The sequence below is a fragment of the Salminus brasiliensis genome, chromosome 1 (assembly GCF_030463535.1).
Source record: "Salminus brasiliensis chromosome 1, fSalBra1.hap2, whole genome shotgun sequence".
Taxonomy (NCBI): domain Eukaryota; kingdom Metazoa; phylum Chordata; class Actinopteri; order Characiformes; family Bryconidae; genus Salminus; species Salminus brasiliensis.
Window position 1 is genome coordinate 38635351 of NC_132878.1, and position 13776 is coordinate 38649126.

Sequence of the window (13776 nt, forward strand, 5' to 3'; positions counted from 1 at the left end):
TAAGTGGTTTCTGACACTGGATGACAGGCATGCAGTTTGCACAATACTAATTGGTTGGGTATTCCATTACTGCAAACCTTCAACACCACACTACTTTAATCCATAAGTAAAAAACGACCATTGCTAACATGGTCAGATAGAAAACTAGATAGACTAACTAGATACTCAGACTCTAGTCCTGCAGGGCCCTAGCAGTATTCAGTGTTTAGTTCCTGAGAAAAAAAAATCAGTGTGTGTATATGTGTGTGTGTATATATATATATAGTGCCACGGTCACATAAAATAAATAATCAGTAATTTTTTTACCTATGGGGAGTAAAAATACTCTTCTTTGAATGTCTCCATGACATTCAAAACCATGGGTCAAATCAACCAGTGGGCATTATTCAACCATCATTTGAGGTAGTCATCATAATTGATTGATTTTATGCAAAAATGTTAATCAGTGACTGTAAAATCCCACACACTGTACTTGAAATAGCTAGGTAAATGGTTTAGGTAATGCACTGTTTAAATGAATTAAATGTTTAGACACTGAGGGCATTCAGGCATTCTTTGGCATTCTTGAAAATCATTTTATATGGTAACAAGCATTTGAACTGGGTTTATTAACACAAATAAATGTATTACATTTATAAAAGGTATTTGTATAATATAACCATAACCCACGCCAGTTTAAATTTTCTCCAATACATTCTCGGGGTCCAGGTCTCCAGCCTCCCAGCTCTAGTTGCAATATTGTGGATACAGTCATCAATCATTGTGAGAATAGTGAATCATGAATCCAGTATCATGAATTGAATAGAATTAGATTATATTATGACCTCAGTGCACCGTTACACCTCTGCTAAACTGTGCAGTGCTGTGGCCCTCAAGTACTGGAGTATGAGCACCCTGGTGTAATATACATGGTGGCTATTTAGACATTGTATGTGGTAACTGTGTATGTATTTTCCCTGTTTCTTTCACAAAATGACCCTGTCTCTGCTGGTCCGACAGGTGACATAGGTAAATTAAGCCGTGTCCTTTACCTCTCCCGACCCCTCGTGCTTTCCTACTTACTAATCCCATCGACTGCTCTGACTCGTCTGCGCACAAGCATGACATTTCCTATCATGCCCAATGATTGGGATAGTGCCTGAAAAAGCATTGAATGTTGCTCCTGCTATGACAGAAGGCCGATTTTGACTGTTTCTCATGCTTATAGAAATGTGAGCAGACATCTTACTGCAAACAGTTTTACGGCACTCTACTACGGTAGATAAGACACATTGTGATCGAACAGGGACCTTCTAAATGCTCATAGTCTTCTACTGTTGTTGTACCCTCCCTCTCAAAGATGTGGCCAGTGGTAAGTGTGAATGGAGAGCTATGTGGCAATGGTGTGGTCCATGCACTGACAACTGCACTGAAGGAGCACCTCACCACTATGGCAAGAGTTGGTGCATGGAGTTGGATTGATATTAAGCTGTCCAGAGCAGGTCTGACTTATTTTTGATTGGCATCAGCGATGGACTTGCAGCGAGTGTTGTTAAGTTTGTGAGAAAGCAGTGGGAGTGACGAGAAATTCATACAATGCAAATCAATGTACTATGGCTAAATTGACAATTGAGCAAAGCAGTCCAAAATCTAACAGTCGGTGTTGACTGAGGAGCTTTTCCTGATTATATTAGCACTTTGTCATCCAGTTTGCTGCGATATATGTTCACACATTGCCTCTCTTGTTCGCTCAGAGAGCCGTCAGCCTCACATCGATCAGAAACGTCCCTTCTTCTGGCAAGTGTTAACAGACTCCTATTTAGCTTAAAAAGACAAGCAAAGTTGTTCAGCAAAGGGCACGGTAGAGGCCTGCCAGCGAAAGATATCAGTCCAACTCCTTTGTACTGCTCGCGGGTTAGACTCTTGCACTGAAAGCACAAGTGAAGCCTGGTGCACATGGAGCGAAGCAGCCCCTCTCACAGTGTGTGTGTGTGTATGAATGTGTGAAGATGACTACAGTGCTCACGGCGTGCGTGGAGGTCCCTCTCACAGCTGCAAGTCTGCATGCGTGCGATATTGTGAGATCGGTGTGTTTGCATTATGACTGGTTTCTTCACTGAGGGACCTCAAGGACACAATGCTTCACTGTTCAGCTGTGTGCCGCTTCTTTCATTAAAGGAAATAAACGGATGCATTGTGGCATTAGGACCTGGAATCCTGTCAGCACTTATTCATTTAAGAACTCAATAGCTTTGGATGGCTGTGAGACCCATAAGCAATGCTGTGTGGCTTATTTGCAGGCTTGCTTATATATACATACATATATATTGTCCATTGCAAGTGTCCAGTGGCTGGTCACTCCTAAATTATGAATGCTTAGGCATGCAAGGCTTTTAGACATGCACTACAGAAAGCAAATAGTTAGCTACCTATGTCACACGCCAAAGGAAAATCTCATTATTATTGAGATCTTGCAGCTGAACCAACAAAAGCCACTGGAAACCATGTGATGATTTCATGTGTGCCAAGGTTTTAGCATTTATGGAATTTTGGAAATGATTAGAATATTTTCAGCCTCACTGACTGAGACTTCTTTCCCAATAGGAAATGAGAGCCTGAAGGACAACTATGTCCAGGACAGTAAAATGGGCTTTGTGATCAATGCCATCTACGCCATGGCTCACGGGCTGCATGACATGCACCAGGAGATGTGCCCAAACCATGAGGGCCTGTGTGAGGCCATGGACCCCATTGACGGCAGCAAGCTTCTAGACTACCTGCTCAAGACCTCCTTCACTGGCGTCTCTGGAGAGGAAGTGTACTTTGATGAAAATGGAGACTCTCCTGGCAGGTAAACACTGCCATGTGACATAACCCTAAATGAGAGGCATATATGAAAAGATATTTTTTCCCATTCAATTATGTGACATTACCTCACACACAAACACACATACACCCACAGACAGGTGCGTATCTGAGTGTAATAGGCTTAGAGTGGAACAGATTGCCTGTCTGAGGTTGCAGATCCAGCCATTTCCACTCCAATTCCTAGATGCGGTCAGCTCCTGTCAGCATGACTTCTCCCTCATAGAAGATGACAGGTTGAAGTTACGCTGCTGCCACCTTCACTGTTGTTATAATATCTGCAGCTGTATACAAGTGTTTGTGTGTGCACACCAGCCCCCGGGGTCCACCTCACTTGCTTTCTCCAAAAAGGTGCAAGCATTTTGGCTGGGGGCACTAACAGCCCTTGTAGGCCACAGGTTCAAGTCCCAGATGGTCAGTACGGAGTGAGGAGCCTTTATCTGAACTCGGAGCATGTGTGAAGACCTAGAGCATCCACAACTGCTGTTAATGTAGCTGTGTTGCTCTTTAGTTGACTAACCCTCTCTCTTTTTCCCTCAGGTATGACATTATGAATCTGCAGTATGTGGAGGAGCTGGGTCGCTATGACTACATCAATGTGGGCTCATGGCATGAGGGTCTTCTGAGCATTGACGATTACAAGCTCATGACCAACCGCAGTGAGATGGTGCGCTCGGTCTGCAGCGATCCTTGCTCCAAGGGCCAGATCAAGGTATTGTGTGGGCTCAGATTGGATGTCTTTGTTCATTTTCCATCCAGAGTATCACAAGGGCATGGAAGCTGTTATGTTGTGGGAACATTTTGCATGCTCCAATAGCATTTATTGGAAAAATGAAAACAAAACAAAATAAAACAAAAAAAACTATGAGGCTAATGTAACTAACAGGTACCAGAAACATATGTACTGCTTAGCAGTAGTGTACTTCACCTGCCTCTATACACTTTCTATTTACTGTATGAGGGGCGGTTTGGGTGAAAATGAATATTAATCAATAACATTAAGGCATGTTTTCCCTTCCCTCCTCTCCATCATTAAGCACTAGTCATCACCTCTACTACTACAAAATCCCCCTCCTCCTATTTCCATTATGCTTCTTTGGCTACCAGAATTTTGTTCCTCTCTTGTCCATTGTCCTTGGGCGCTGATTTGGTGTTGCAGGAGGCGAGTGGTCCTCAAACTGAATTGATGGATAAAACAATGTCCCACCCACACTCATTTCTTGCTTTTCTTCTGTTTTTAACATGGAAAAATAGCAAATTACAAAATAATTTAGATATCCAATTCCTTATCTTTTATCCATGTTAACTTATATCAAGTTAAGTAATTTCAAACACACTTTTTTTTACACTAGGTGGTTTGTAGCACTAGCATGACTGTTTTTTTTTTTTTGCAAGCATGGAAGAAATGACAGTTAAGGGTTTGTGGAAGTCAAGGCAGGCTCTGGCTCTCAGATAGAACAGGTAGTAGTAGGCTAATGCCCCATACGATACAAAGGCCTTTTAGAAATCTTTAGCTCACGCAAACTTTATTGTGCAGTGTTGCTTGCACAAACATAATCTGCATGGACAAACCATCAGAAGAAATCTTTGTCTGAAGCCTCATCACAAAAGTTCATTTTAGAAGTGGGGGGCATACCTTTGGGCTGTGAGGCGACCAGCGGCACAGGAAACATCTCACAGGAAGAATGGATTTCACTAAATATCAGCCAAGTCTAGAAGCATATGCGATACAGTTAGTCAAGAAAAGCAGGAAAGACTTCTTTAGCAGAACAATCATCCAAAACATGTCTCCAAATCCACCATGGACTGCTAAACAATGTATATTCCAGAAATTCCAAGAATTCCAAGAATATCACAGAGGTGTGGGTAAAATCATGTTAGATTTTCACTGTCCTATAAGTGTCTTATGACTGTCTCCTTGATCTCTGATCCTCTGGCTGTAGGTGATTCGGAAAGGGGAGGTGAGCTGCTGCTGGATCTGCACTACCTGTAAGGATAACGAGTATGTGCAGGATGAGTTCACCTGCAAAGCCTGCGATCTGGGCTGGTGGCCTGATGATGAACTCGCAGGTGAGAAACCAGATGAGGCCTTCAGTCTGAGCAGTATTTTCAGAAATGCCATCTCCACTTTGCATGCACTCCATTACCCTATGCCATTACCTTTCTTGGTTAAAAAAAACAACATTCTGGGGTGTGACAGCAGAGATAATGTAACTGGTCTGATTTGACAGTGGAACCCACTACCCTGTGACATCATGCACTTGTCAATCAAGCTACCTCTCTGTTAGTCTAGCTCTTCGTTCATAGTATCATTTTCCTACCTGAGGAATATTTTGTGAATCCATAATTGGAGAGACACTCCAGTTATCTGGCCCTACATCTTCCTCCTTCTTTTCTACGGGTGCAGCTCTCCCTCCCTCTCTCGCTTCCTCTCTGCTCTGAGCTGCGTGTTGTTTTGACAGCTCGGTGCAGCGGTGTGGAGAGAAGTGGGCAACTGTGAGTTTGGAATCCCATTAGTACCCAGCAGCCATGTGCCAGGCACAACAGTAACGGCGCGAGAGCCGGGGAATTCTGATTACCTGCGAGGCCAAGCAATCTGAGATAGAGAGGCCTCTGTTAGAGAGAGATAGGGGAAGGAAGAAAGGGAGAGGGAAAAAGGTCAGCACAGAGGTCTGCCAAGTACAATGAAAGTGTGGAGGAGGTGAAAAAGATCAAGAATGGTGAGGAGGGTGCGCTGCTGGCAAACGAGCTGCTGTATGATTTGACAGTATGGCTCTCCATAAAACTAAATTATGAATTGCTTATGCTTATAAATCTTCATCTCAGTGAGCTCTCTCATGCGCTGATGTGTGCACACATGCACATTTGCCTTTCCCTATTGCCCAGATATTCCCCTACTCTGGTAATTCTTTCATTTCTTTCCATTCATTTATTTTATGCAAATGTGATTTTTTTTTTTTGCTGTAATGTGACACAGATCAGTTTTTTTTTCAGAGCTGTGTGAACCCAAAGATCTCCCCAATTTAGTTGTAGCCATTTCTTGTCTGCTAGCTAGGACGTCTCCTACCACATGATACCACATGATCAGCACAGGGAGGGTGAAGGCTAGCATGTGCTTTCTCTGAGACATATGTGTAACGCCAGTAGGGAGTTAGAGAAGGGATGTTAATGCAGAGGATTTTTTTACAGGTGATATGAGGGCTATAGTCATTATTACAATCAATCTCAAGATAGCCAGTGTTTAAAAACACACCCAGGATACTCAGGACGTGGAAAGATAGAAACTAGAGAAAAAAAGACAAAAAAATATACTAGACACATCTAGTCACATCAAAAGATTTGTAACAATTCATAGCCAAATAAAGCACAATGTAATGCCTGGAAGAACCCACAAAGAAAACCACAAACATCAAGAGCCTTAATGCTGACTGACAGGGTGTTTTTAACACTGCTAGGTAAGGGGTGGAGCTTGACATCATCAGTACTAACAAACAAAAGAGCACATGGCTTGAGCTGTGTGACGGACACAGTTCCTATGGACAGACCCATATGACAACATGAAGCCAGCAAGCTTCATCTTTTTGAACTGCTGCTAACTCAGTGTCATTGGATAGCTCAACATGCTTGCAGGAGAACACAAACTGCTGATTATGTTACATGTAACGAGACAGTTCCAGGGAGCAGAACCATGTGACAAGACAGTTCCAGGGGATGGAGCCACATGACAAAAGCAGTTTCAGGGGGCAGAACCATGTGACAGAGACAGTTCCAGGGGGCAGAACCATGTGACAAGACAGTTCCAGGGGGCAGAACCATGTGACGAGACAGTTCCAGGGAGCAGAACCATGTGACAGAGACAGTTCCAGTGGACAGAACCATGTGACGAGACAGTTCCAGGGGGCAGAACCATGTGACGAGACAGTTCCAGGGGGCAGAACCATGTGACGACACAGTTCCAGGGAGCAGAACCATGTGACAGAGACAGTTCCAGAAGGCAGAACCATGTGATAGAGTCAGTTCCAGAAGGCAGAACCATGTGACAGAAACAGATCCAGGGGGCAGAGACATATGACAGAAACAGATCCAGCAGGCAGAACCAGGTGACAAAAAAAAAACAGTTCCCGGGCAGACCCATGTGACAAAAGTAAAGCCCGTCTACTGCATCTTTTTTGAACTGCTCAACTCATCATTACTGTAAATCTCAGTAAGCAAGGGGCAGATGGGGCAGAATGGTAGCAAAGGGTAGCAAAGGGTAGCAAATGATACCCCTTTGACCACAAAAAAATCCCTGATGTTCACAAAGAAGATATAACCCACTTCCATTAGTCCTTAATTGGATACATACATGATATATGGACATGTGACCATAATGACAACAGTCAAATTGAAAGGCATGCTTTTTTAATTTACTTTTATTTGTTATTACATCTGTTACCGCATTTGCATATAACGCATGATCATCTTACAGTGTTGCCATTGTGTCATCAGGGTTAAACTTGGTAAAACAATTACTCAGTGTAGGGACAGTGAAACAGCTGATTTCTTTGATATTTGTGAAAATGAGTCAGCTGACCTTCTTTGCAATAAAGATTGTGCTGCGATTTTATCACTACGGCGATGTTGGGTTATCTTGCAAACATCATGTTTTTGCTGCTGTTTATGGCGCATGTGAGTCATGCACATGACATAATTAATGTTGAAGACGTACACAAGCAAAGGAGAGGAGAATTCACACTAAAAGACAGATATGGGTCACTTACAAGCACAAAGCAAAGATCAAATCTAAGCAAACTATCATTGCAATCAAGCAATAAGGCATCGTTTTTCTCTCTCCCGCTTTCTCTCACTCAGGGTGTCAACCTCTCCCTCTTAAATACCTGGAGTGGAGCGCCGTGGAATCCATCGTGGCTGTTGTGTTTTCCTGCCTCGGCATCCTAGTGACACTCTTTGTCACCTTCATCTTCATCCAGTACCGGGACACTCCAGTAGTCAAGTCATCTAGCCGCGAGCTGTGCTACATCATCCTGGCGGGTATCTTCCTGGGCTACATCTGCCCTTTCACTCTCATCGCCCGGCCCACTGTGATCTCCTGCTACCTGCAGCGCCTCCTGGTGGGCCTCTCGTCCGCGATGTGCTACTCAGCCCTGGTGACCAAAACCAACCGCATAGCCCGCATCCTGGCCGGCAGCAAGAAGAAGATCTGCACGCGCAAGCCACGCTTCATGAGTGCCTGGGCGCAGGTGGTCATCGCCTTCATCCTCATCAGTCTGCAGCTGACGCTAGAGGTCACGCTGATTGTGCTGGAGCCCCCAGAGCCCATCAAGAGCTACCCCAGCATAAGCGAGGTCTACCTCATCTGCAACACTAGTAACCTGTGCATGGTCGCGCCGCTGGGCTACAACGGCCTGCTCATCATGAGCTGCACATACTATGCCTTCAAGACGCGCAACGTGCCAGCCAACTTCAACGAGGCCAAGTACATCGCCTTTACCATGTACACCACTTGCATCATCTGGCTGGCCTTTGTGCCCATCTACTTCGGCTCCAATTACAAGATCATCACCACCTCCTTCTCGGTCAGCCTGAGCGTTACTGTGGCCCTGGGCTGCATGTTCACGCCCAAGATGTACATCATCATAGCCAAGCCGGAGCGCAACGTGCGCAGCGCCTTTACTACGTCGGACGTGGTGCGCATGCATGTGGGTGACGGCAAGGCAGCCGCCGCAGCCTGCCAGAGCAACAGCTTCCTCAACATGTTCCGCAGGAAGAAGAACAACAACAACGCTACCAGCAATACCAAGTGAGTGACATGTCATGCAGCCTGTCACAACATAATACTGAATAATTGTGTAAGGATACAGTCAGTTATTATTTTACACATTTAGATGAACAAACTGCTGTGAAATATAATGGGCTGATGTCAAGTGGTCCACCAGTCCTGGTCCTGAAGATCTGCTGGGTAGAGCTTAGCTCTAACCTCCAGCACACCAGATCCTGACTGCTATCTTTAAGCGTGCAAGATTTGGGTTGGAGGTGAAACCTACAATGAGGTAGGTCTCCAGGACATGCACTGGTGACCACTGTCTTAATCTAAATAAGGTTTTTGTATGAAGGTTCCACTGGTGCAAGCCTAGGCTAGGCTAGGATAAGCTCAATGTGTGAAAACTGCCCCACTGTAAATAACAAAGATTCTCTTTCTAAGTAGCATATCAACACGTTGGATCATGTAGGGAGCACTGATAGTGTTCTCTCTAGCACATGTGTGTATTTCAGTCTTCTCTCTTATGTTAGCTCTGCCATGTTTCTCTCCCTGCTGCAAACTGGAGAATGTATGTAGCGCTGTGTTAGCGCCAGGCACCGCATAGCCATCCTCTGTCTGTCCCTAGCTCTCCTCCGAAACCTAATTTTCATCAAACCACCCCCCGCACAGTCCGTCCCCCCCTTCCCGATATTAACCCACTTCTCAAACCAACCCCCCTCCCCACCTCGTCCTCCCTCTTCTTCACTGAAAAAAAAAATAACCCAGTTATTAAGATCGCTACTCCTTCAGTCTGTGCCCTGCTTACTCTAACAGAAGTGCAGCTTTCAGCTCTGAGGCTTCTCTGTCCCTTGCCTGTTCTGCTTGACTCTATTACACTGCTGACTGCCGCTTGTTGTGTGCACAGTGCTAAAACCTGGACAGGGAGCGCCACAGGGATCTGAAACTGTTGAGGGGAATTCCATGAAGGCCTGTGTTCATTTCTGCATGACGTACAGTGCAAACAAAGCGGTGCAGGGAGGAGATGGCAGACAATCAGCCATCTCACATTCATAATGCTATCTGAACCAGTCATTATGAAGCTAGTGACAAGCATGTTGTAACTCGGTTCCTTTGAATGTGGTGTTTGAATAATAACGGGATCCAGCTAGGATGACTAACCCTTAGAGACAACGTTTTAGAGCCGATTTTAGCATTGATGCTGTGTTGAGATGTCATGACGATGTACTGATGATGTTATTGTGATGTTGTTCTGTGTGTCTGTGTTGCTCTTTGGCCGCATCCCCACGGGAATAACGTTGGGTCTCTGTCTCGTTCATAGTCCTAATGGAAAGTCTGTGTCATGGTCTGAATCAGGTGCCCGGCCCCAGGGGAGGGGGTCGAGTGTGTTCCACAGACTGTCTGTGCATGTGAGGAGGCAAGCGGTCGGTCAGAGTCAGACGGCGGTCATACGACCCCTAACTAATGCCTCGCAAGCCCCCCACCCCGAGTACCACCCTGGCCTCGACACAGACCGCAACGGCTCGCAATCCGACGACAAGGCTCTCTACAACCTCAGCGAGGAGGACGACGAAGGGGGCCGGCGCCCACGGAACCTAAACGGAACGCCTCAGGATGGAAGGGAGCCAGCCCCGTATTCGCCCGCTCACCTGATGGACCACACTACTGACCATCTGGAGGGGGGACGGGTGGACACGCTGAGCTCTAACGTCACCGCTTTCGACGAATCAATAACTGCTACAGGCAACAGAGTGAGCCCCGCCTACAACCCCTTCGCCAGTCAGCTACCTCTGCCCCTGCAGGGCGAGATGTTGTCTGAGGAGGGTTCCGAAATGGAGGCTCTTGACCTCATTCATGGCTTTCTGTACGACAGCACTGTACAAGAGGAGGAGGAGGAGGAGGAAGAGGAGGGCGGAGAGGAGGAGTTAGCTCAGAGCAAGCTTACTCTCCTGACTCCGCCCTCGCCTTTCAGAGACTCGCTGCGATCAGGCGGGTCCATCCCGGGGTCTCCTGCATCCGACAACAACCCAAACGCCCCCCAGGAGGTGACTTATGCTCCCAAACAGAGCTCTTTCACACTGTGAGGGCAGTTGCTCAGGACACAGAAAACGGCTGGCTCCCACTTCTCTTACTTGTCTTCTTACTTCTCGATCAATCTGTTAACTGTATACTTGGGTTTCTCTGCAAGATACTTCTGTCAGGAACATAACATTGCAAAAAGACCAGAAAAAACTATAAAGGCAAACAAGCGGAATGTCTGGTTGGGATTATTTTTCTCAAAGGTGGTTCCAGCAGCCTCTGTTTTCCATTATATGTGGGAAACTTGGAGCACCAAAAAACACAAAGCTGCTGCTGTGCCAAAAACCCCACTGGCTAGCGTTGCATAATCTAGAGTCCAAATAGCAGTTTGCTGGTATGAACAAAGGGAGAAACTCTGGCCTTGGGACTATGCCATGCACGTATGGACTATGTAGCTTCATGTCCTTGATCATTAACTTTGCTGAAAAACAATATCGTCGGTGTTGCTGAAAGATTCTTGGGTATTTAGTCCTACGGAAACATACAAAAACTTACAGTATACAGTATATATACTTGAGTAGACATGTGGCACAGATAAATGTTCGGCCATACACATCAGAGATGCAGTCATCCAGATTTGCAAGATGGAGGCTTATTGAGAACTGAGTACAAGTGGATGTCATTGTCATGTCAGTGGCCATCAAATGTTGCTTACTGAGAACTAGACTCCAGCTCTGATGCAGTCAGTTCCATACATACACACACACACACACACACACACACACAAAGAACATTGTGCATCCAGTCATGTCCGGTTATGAATGAGCGACTTCCTGTGGAACGTGCCAACTGTGAGCTACTCTCTCCCTTCTCTGACCACAGGTCAACCTGTGCGCCTGCACTCCAAACAGTGATCTGAGTCAAATGTCAAAAAGCTACGTAGATGAGGAGATTGATTGTATTGTTAAGCAAGTTGTTGAAATACTATTTTAGTCTAAATGAGAAGGTTTTTTTCTTTCTTCTGTTGCCAAGGTCATTAGAAAATGAAAAAAAAGACCGCTATTTCGCGGTTCTTCACGAGTCTATTTTTTGTCTCATGAGAAAGTTCATCCTTGAACATGCAGAAAAAAAATGTTTTTCAAATGTTTGTATACTGTTCAGCCATCAGTTGTTTTTTTCCACACAGATGGTGTCTTTGTATTACTGCTAAATGTTTCTATGACTAGAATGTTGAGGAGATTTCTAAGGTTTAAAAGCGTCTTATTAACTCCCTCTTTGTGCAAAGGGGATGTATATTACATGGAACCTGAGATACCTTCAGATACTTTTACAAATCATCAGTATTCTCTTTGGAATTCAAACTTTTTAAGCTTTATTTATGGGTAGTTGCTTCTAGTGGTAACTCGTAGCATTTACCAGTAAATCTTGTGTAGGGTTATGAATTTTGCAACTGTAAGTGCTTAATTTACTCCGTAAATTTCATATAGTACTATTAGAATGCAACTCTCTAAAGAACAACTTTACATAGCCAATATTAAGTATTGTAATAAGTACTGTAAATTGTAATATTAAGTCTTTTTTGTGCAAGGTGTTTGGAGTTGAATCATTTGTTAAATGTAAAAAGTAACTGACATAGCTATCACCTGTTTACATGCTCAAACCTAGGAATTTCTTTCTTCCTATTTTCTGTTTCTTTTTTTGCCAGGACAAACCACGCTGTAAAATAAATATTTTGTATCTAACGAGATGTGTCTTAGCTGTCTTAGCTTGCTGACTTAACTATATTACTCTCAAGCAATCATTTCCAGAGCTACGGTGGGCCGCCAATAACAAATTGTCATTTTTACAGCAGGCATCGGGCACGAACAAAAAAAGTACAGGCCTAAGCCATTTTACTTTACGTCTTATTTATTTATTTATTAGTTATTTTTTAGGGTACACATACATTTTGCCATATGTTGTCCTTCCAAATGCCACTGGATCCTTTAAACGAAGATGTTATAAAGAGGTTGAAATATGGATATTGCTAAATTTCGCTAATAGTAGTGTGTATTGAATTGACATCATGAGCTCAGCAGCCCCATGCAGATCAGCAAACTATGTGAGTGTGTGGTAGTTAAGTGGCTATGCAGTTTGAGTAGCTGATGGTGGATTGTACTGTGAAGAAAAAGCCCAGTCAGTTCCATGAATGTGTTAGCTTGACTGTAGCATTATTTGTATTTCGACTACTAAACAACCTTGTAATTCAAGAATCCAGGGACATTTATCAGGACATATTGGGTTTGAAACATTTTTTTAAACCTCAGGGTACAATACTGCACATTTTCTCTGGGTGGGCAGATCAATAGTGGAATAGCTATCCTGGTGTTCCGATCCTGGTGCTACTTTTCGAGAACCCATCCTCATAGGACAATAATAGCGTTTTCACACCTGCACTTTTTAGTTCGGTTAAATCTGACTTTGGTTCATTTTCACCTCTGGTGCGATTCGTTTGGCCAGGTGTGAATTCCGGAATTCCGGTTCATTTGTGGTAAGGACGTGATGTGACCTCAATCCAACACCACCAGGTGTACTCTGCAAGTGCAAAACAGCTCTCATAGCTAGGTGTTAACTAGTCTACTGCCCAGATAATTACTACAGCTATGTCATCTCTGCCATTTCTCCACGGAATATGCACTAGGCCAGAACTCAGGGCCTTCTTTCTGTATTTATTTTTTGGGGGAAGACGTTCTCAGGTGGTTTGTGGTGACGCATTTTGGTGCACTTGAGGTTTTTGCCTATGTGAAAACCAATCCAAACCAAAGGGGAAACGCTCCACATTTACAAACTCCTTAACTGATTCAGAGCAGAGCAAACCAGCCATAGTATTCATTAAGGTATTATTATATTATGATATGTAGTATTAATATAGGTATCAGCTGGTGTGGCTGCAGATTTTTGTTCTAATCAAGCAGAATCACAACTCAATCCTATCCAAAATAAGGGGGGGGGGGGGATTGTGGACACAACCAATGTGCTTATTTACTCTGGATATATGGGATATATATGGGATTTTACCCAAGTATGTACTATGTAGTACACGTACTATGAGCCAATTATCAATCTGCATTCTTGTCTGTATTTGCGTTGTTGTGGCCTTGGGTAATATCATGAGT

At 44.3% G+C, this 13776-nt stretch overlaps 1 protein-coding gene across 2 annotated transcripts in view; it reads left to right on the forward strand.

Moving 5' to 3' along the window:
• grm1a (glutamate receptor, metabotropic 1a) overlaps positions 1-12363 on the forward strand; it is a 43832-nt gene extending 31469 nt beyond the window's left edge. Inside the window, exons 5-9 of one of the 2 annotated variants that reach the window (XM_072679023.1) lie at positions 2584-2830; positions 3385-3556; positions 4788-4914; positions 7696-8644; positions 9924-12363. In XM_072679023.1, the coding sequence (XP_072535124.1) occupies positions 2584-2830; positions 3385-3556; positions 4788-4914; positions 7696-8644; positions 9924-10686 (2258 nt within the window). In that variant the 3' untranslated portion in view covers positions 10687-12363. The remainder of the gene's footprint in view (positions 1-2583; positions 2831-3384; positions 3557-4787; positions 4915-7695; positions 8645-9923) is intronic. The other variant, XM_072679030.1, reaches the window with a different exon arrangement.
• Positions 12364-13776: the final 1413 nt, after the last annotated feature.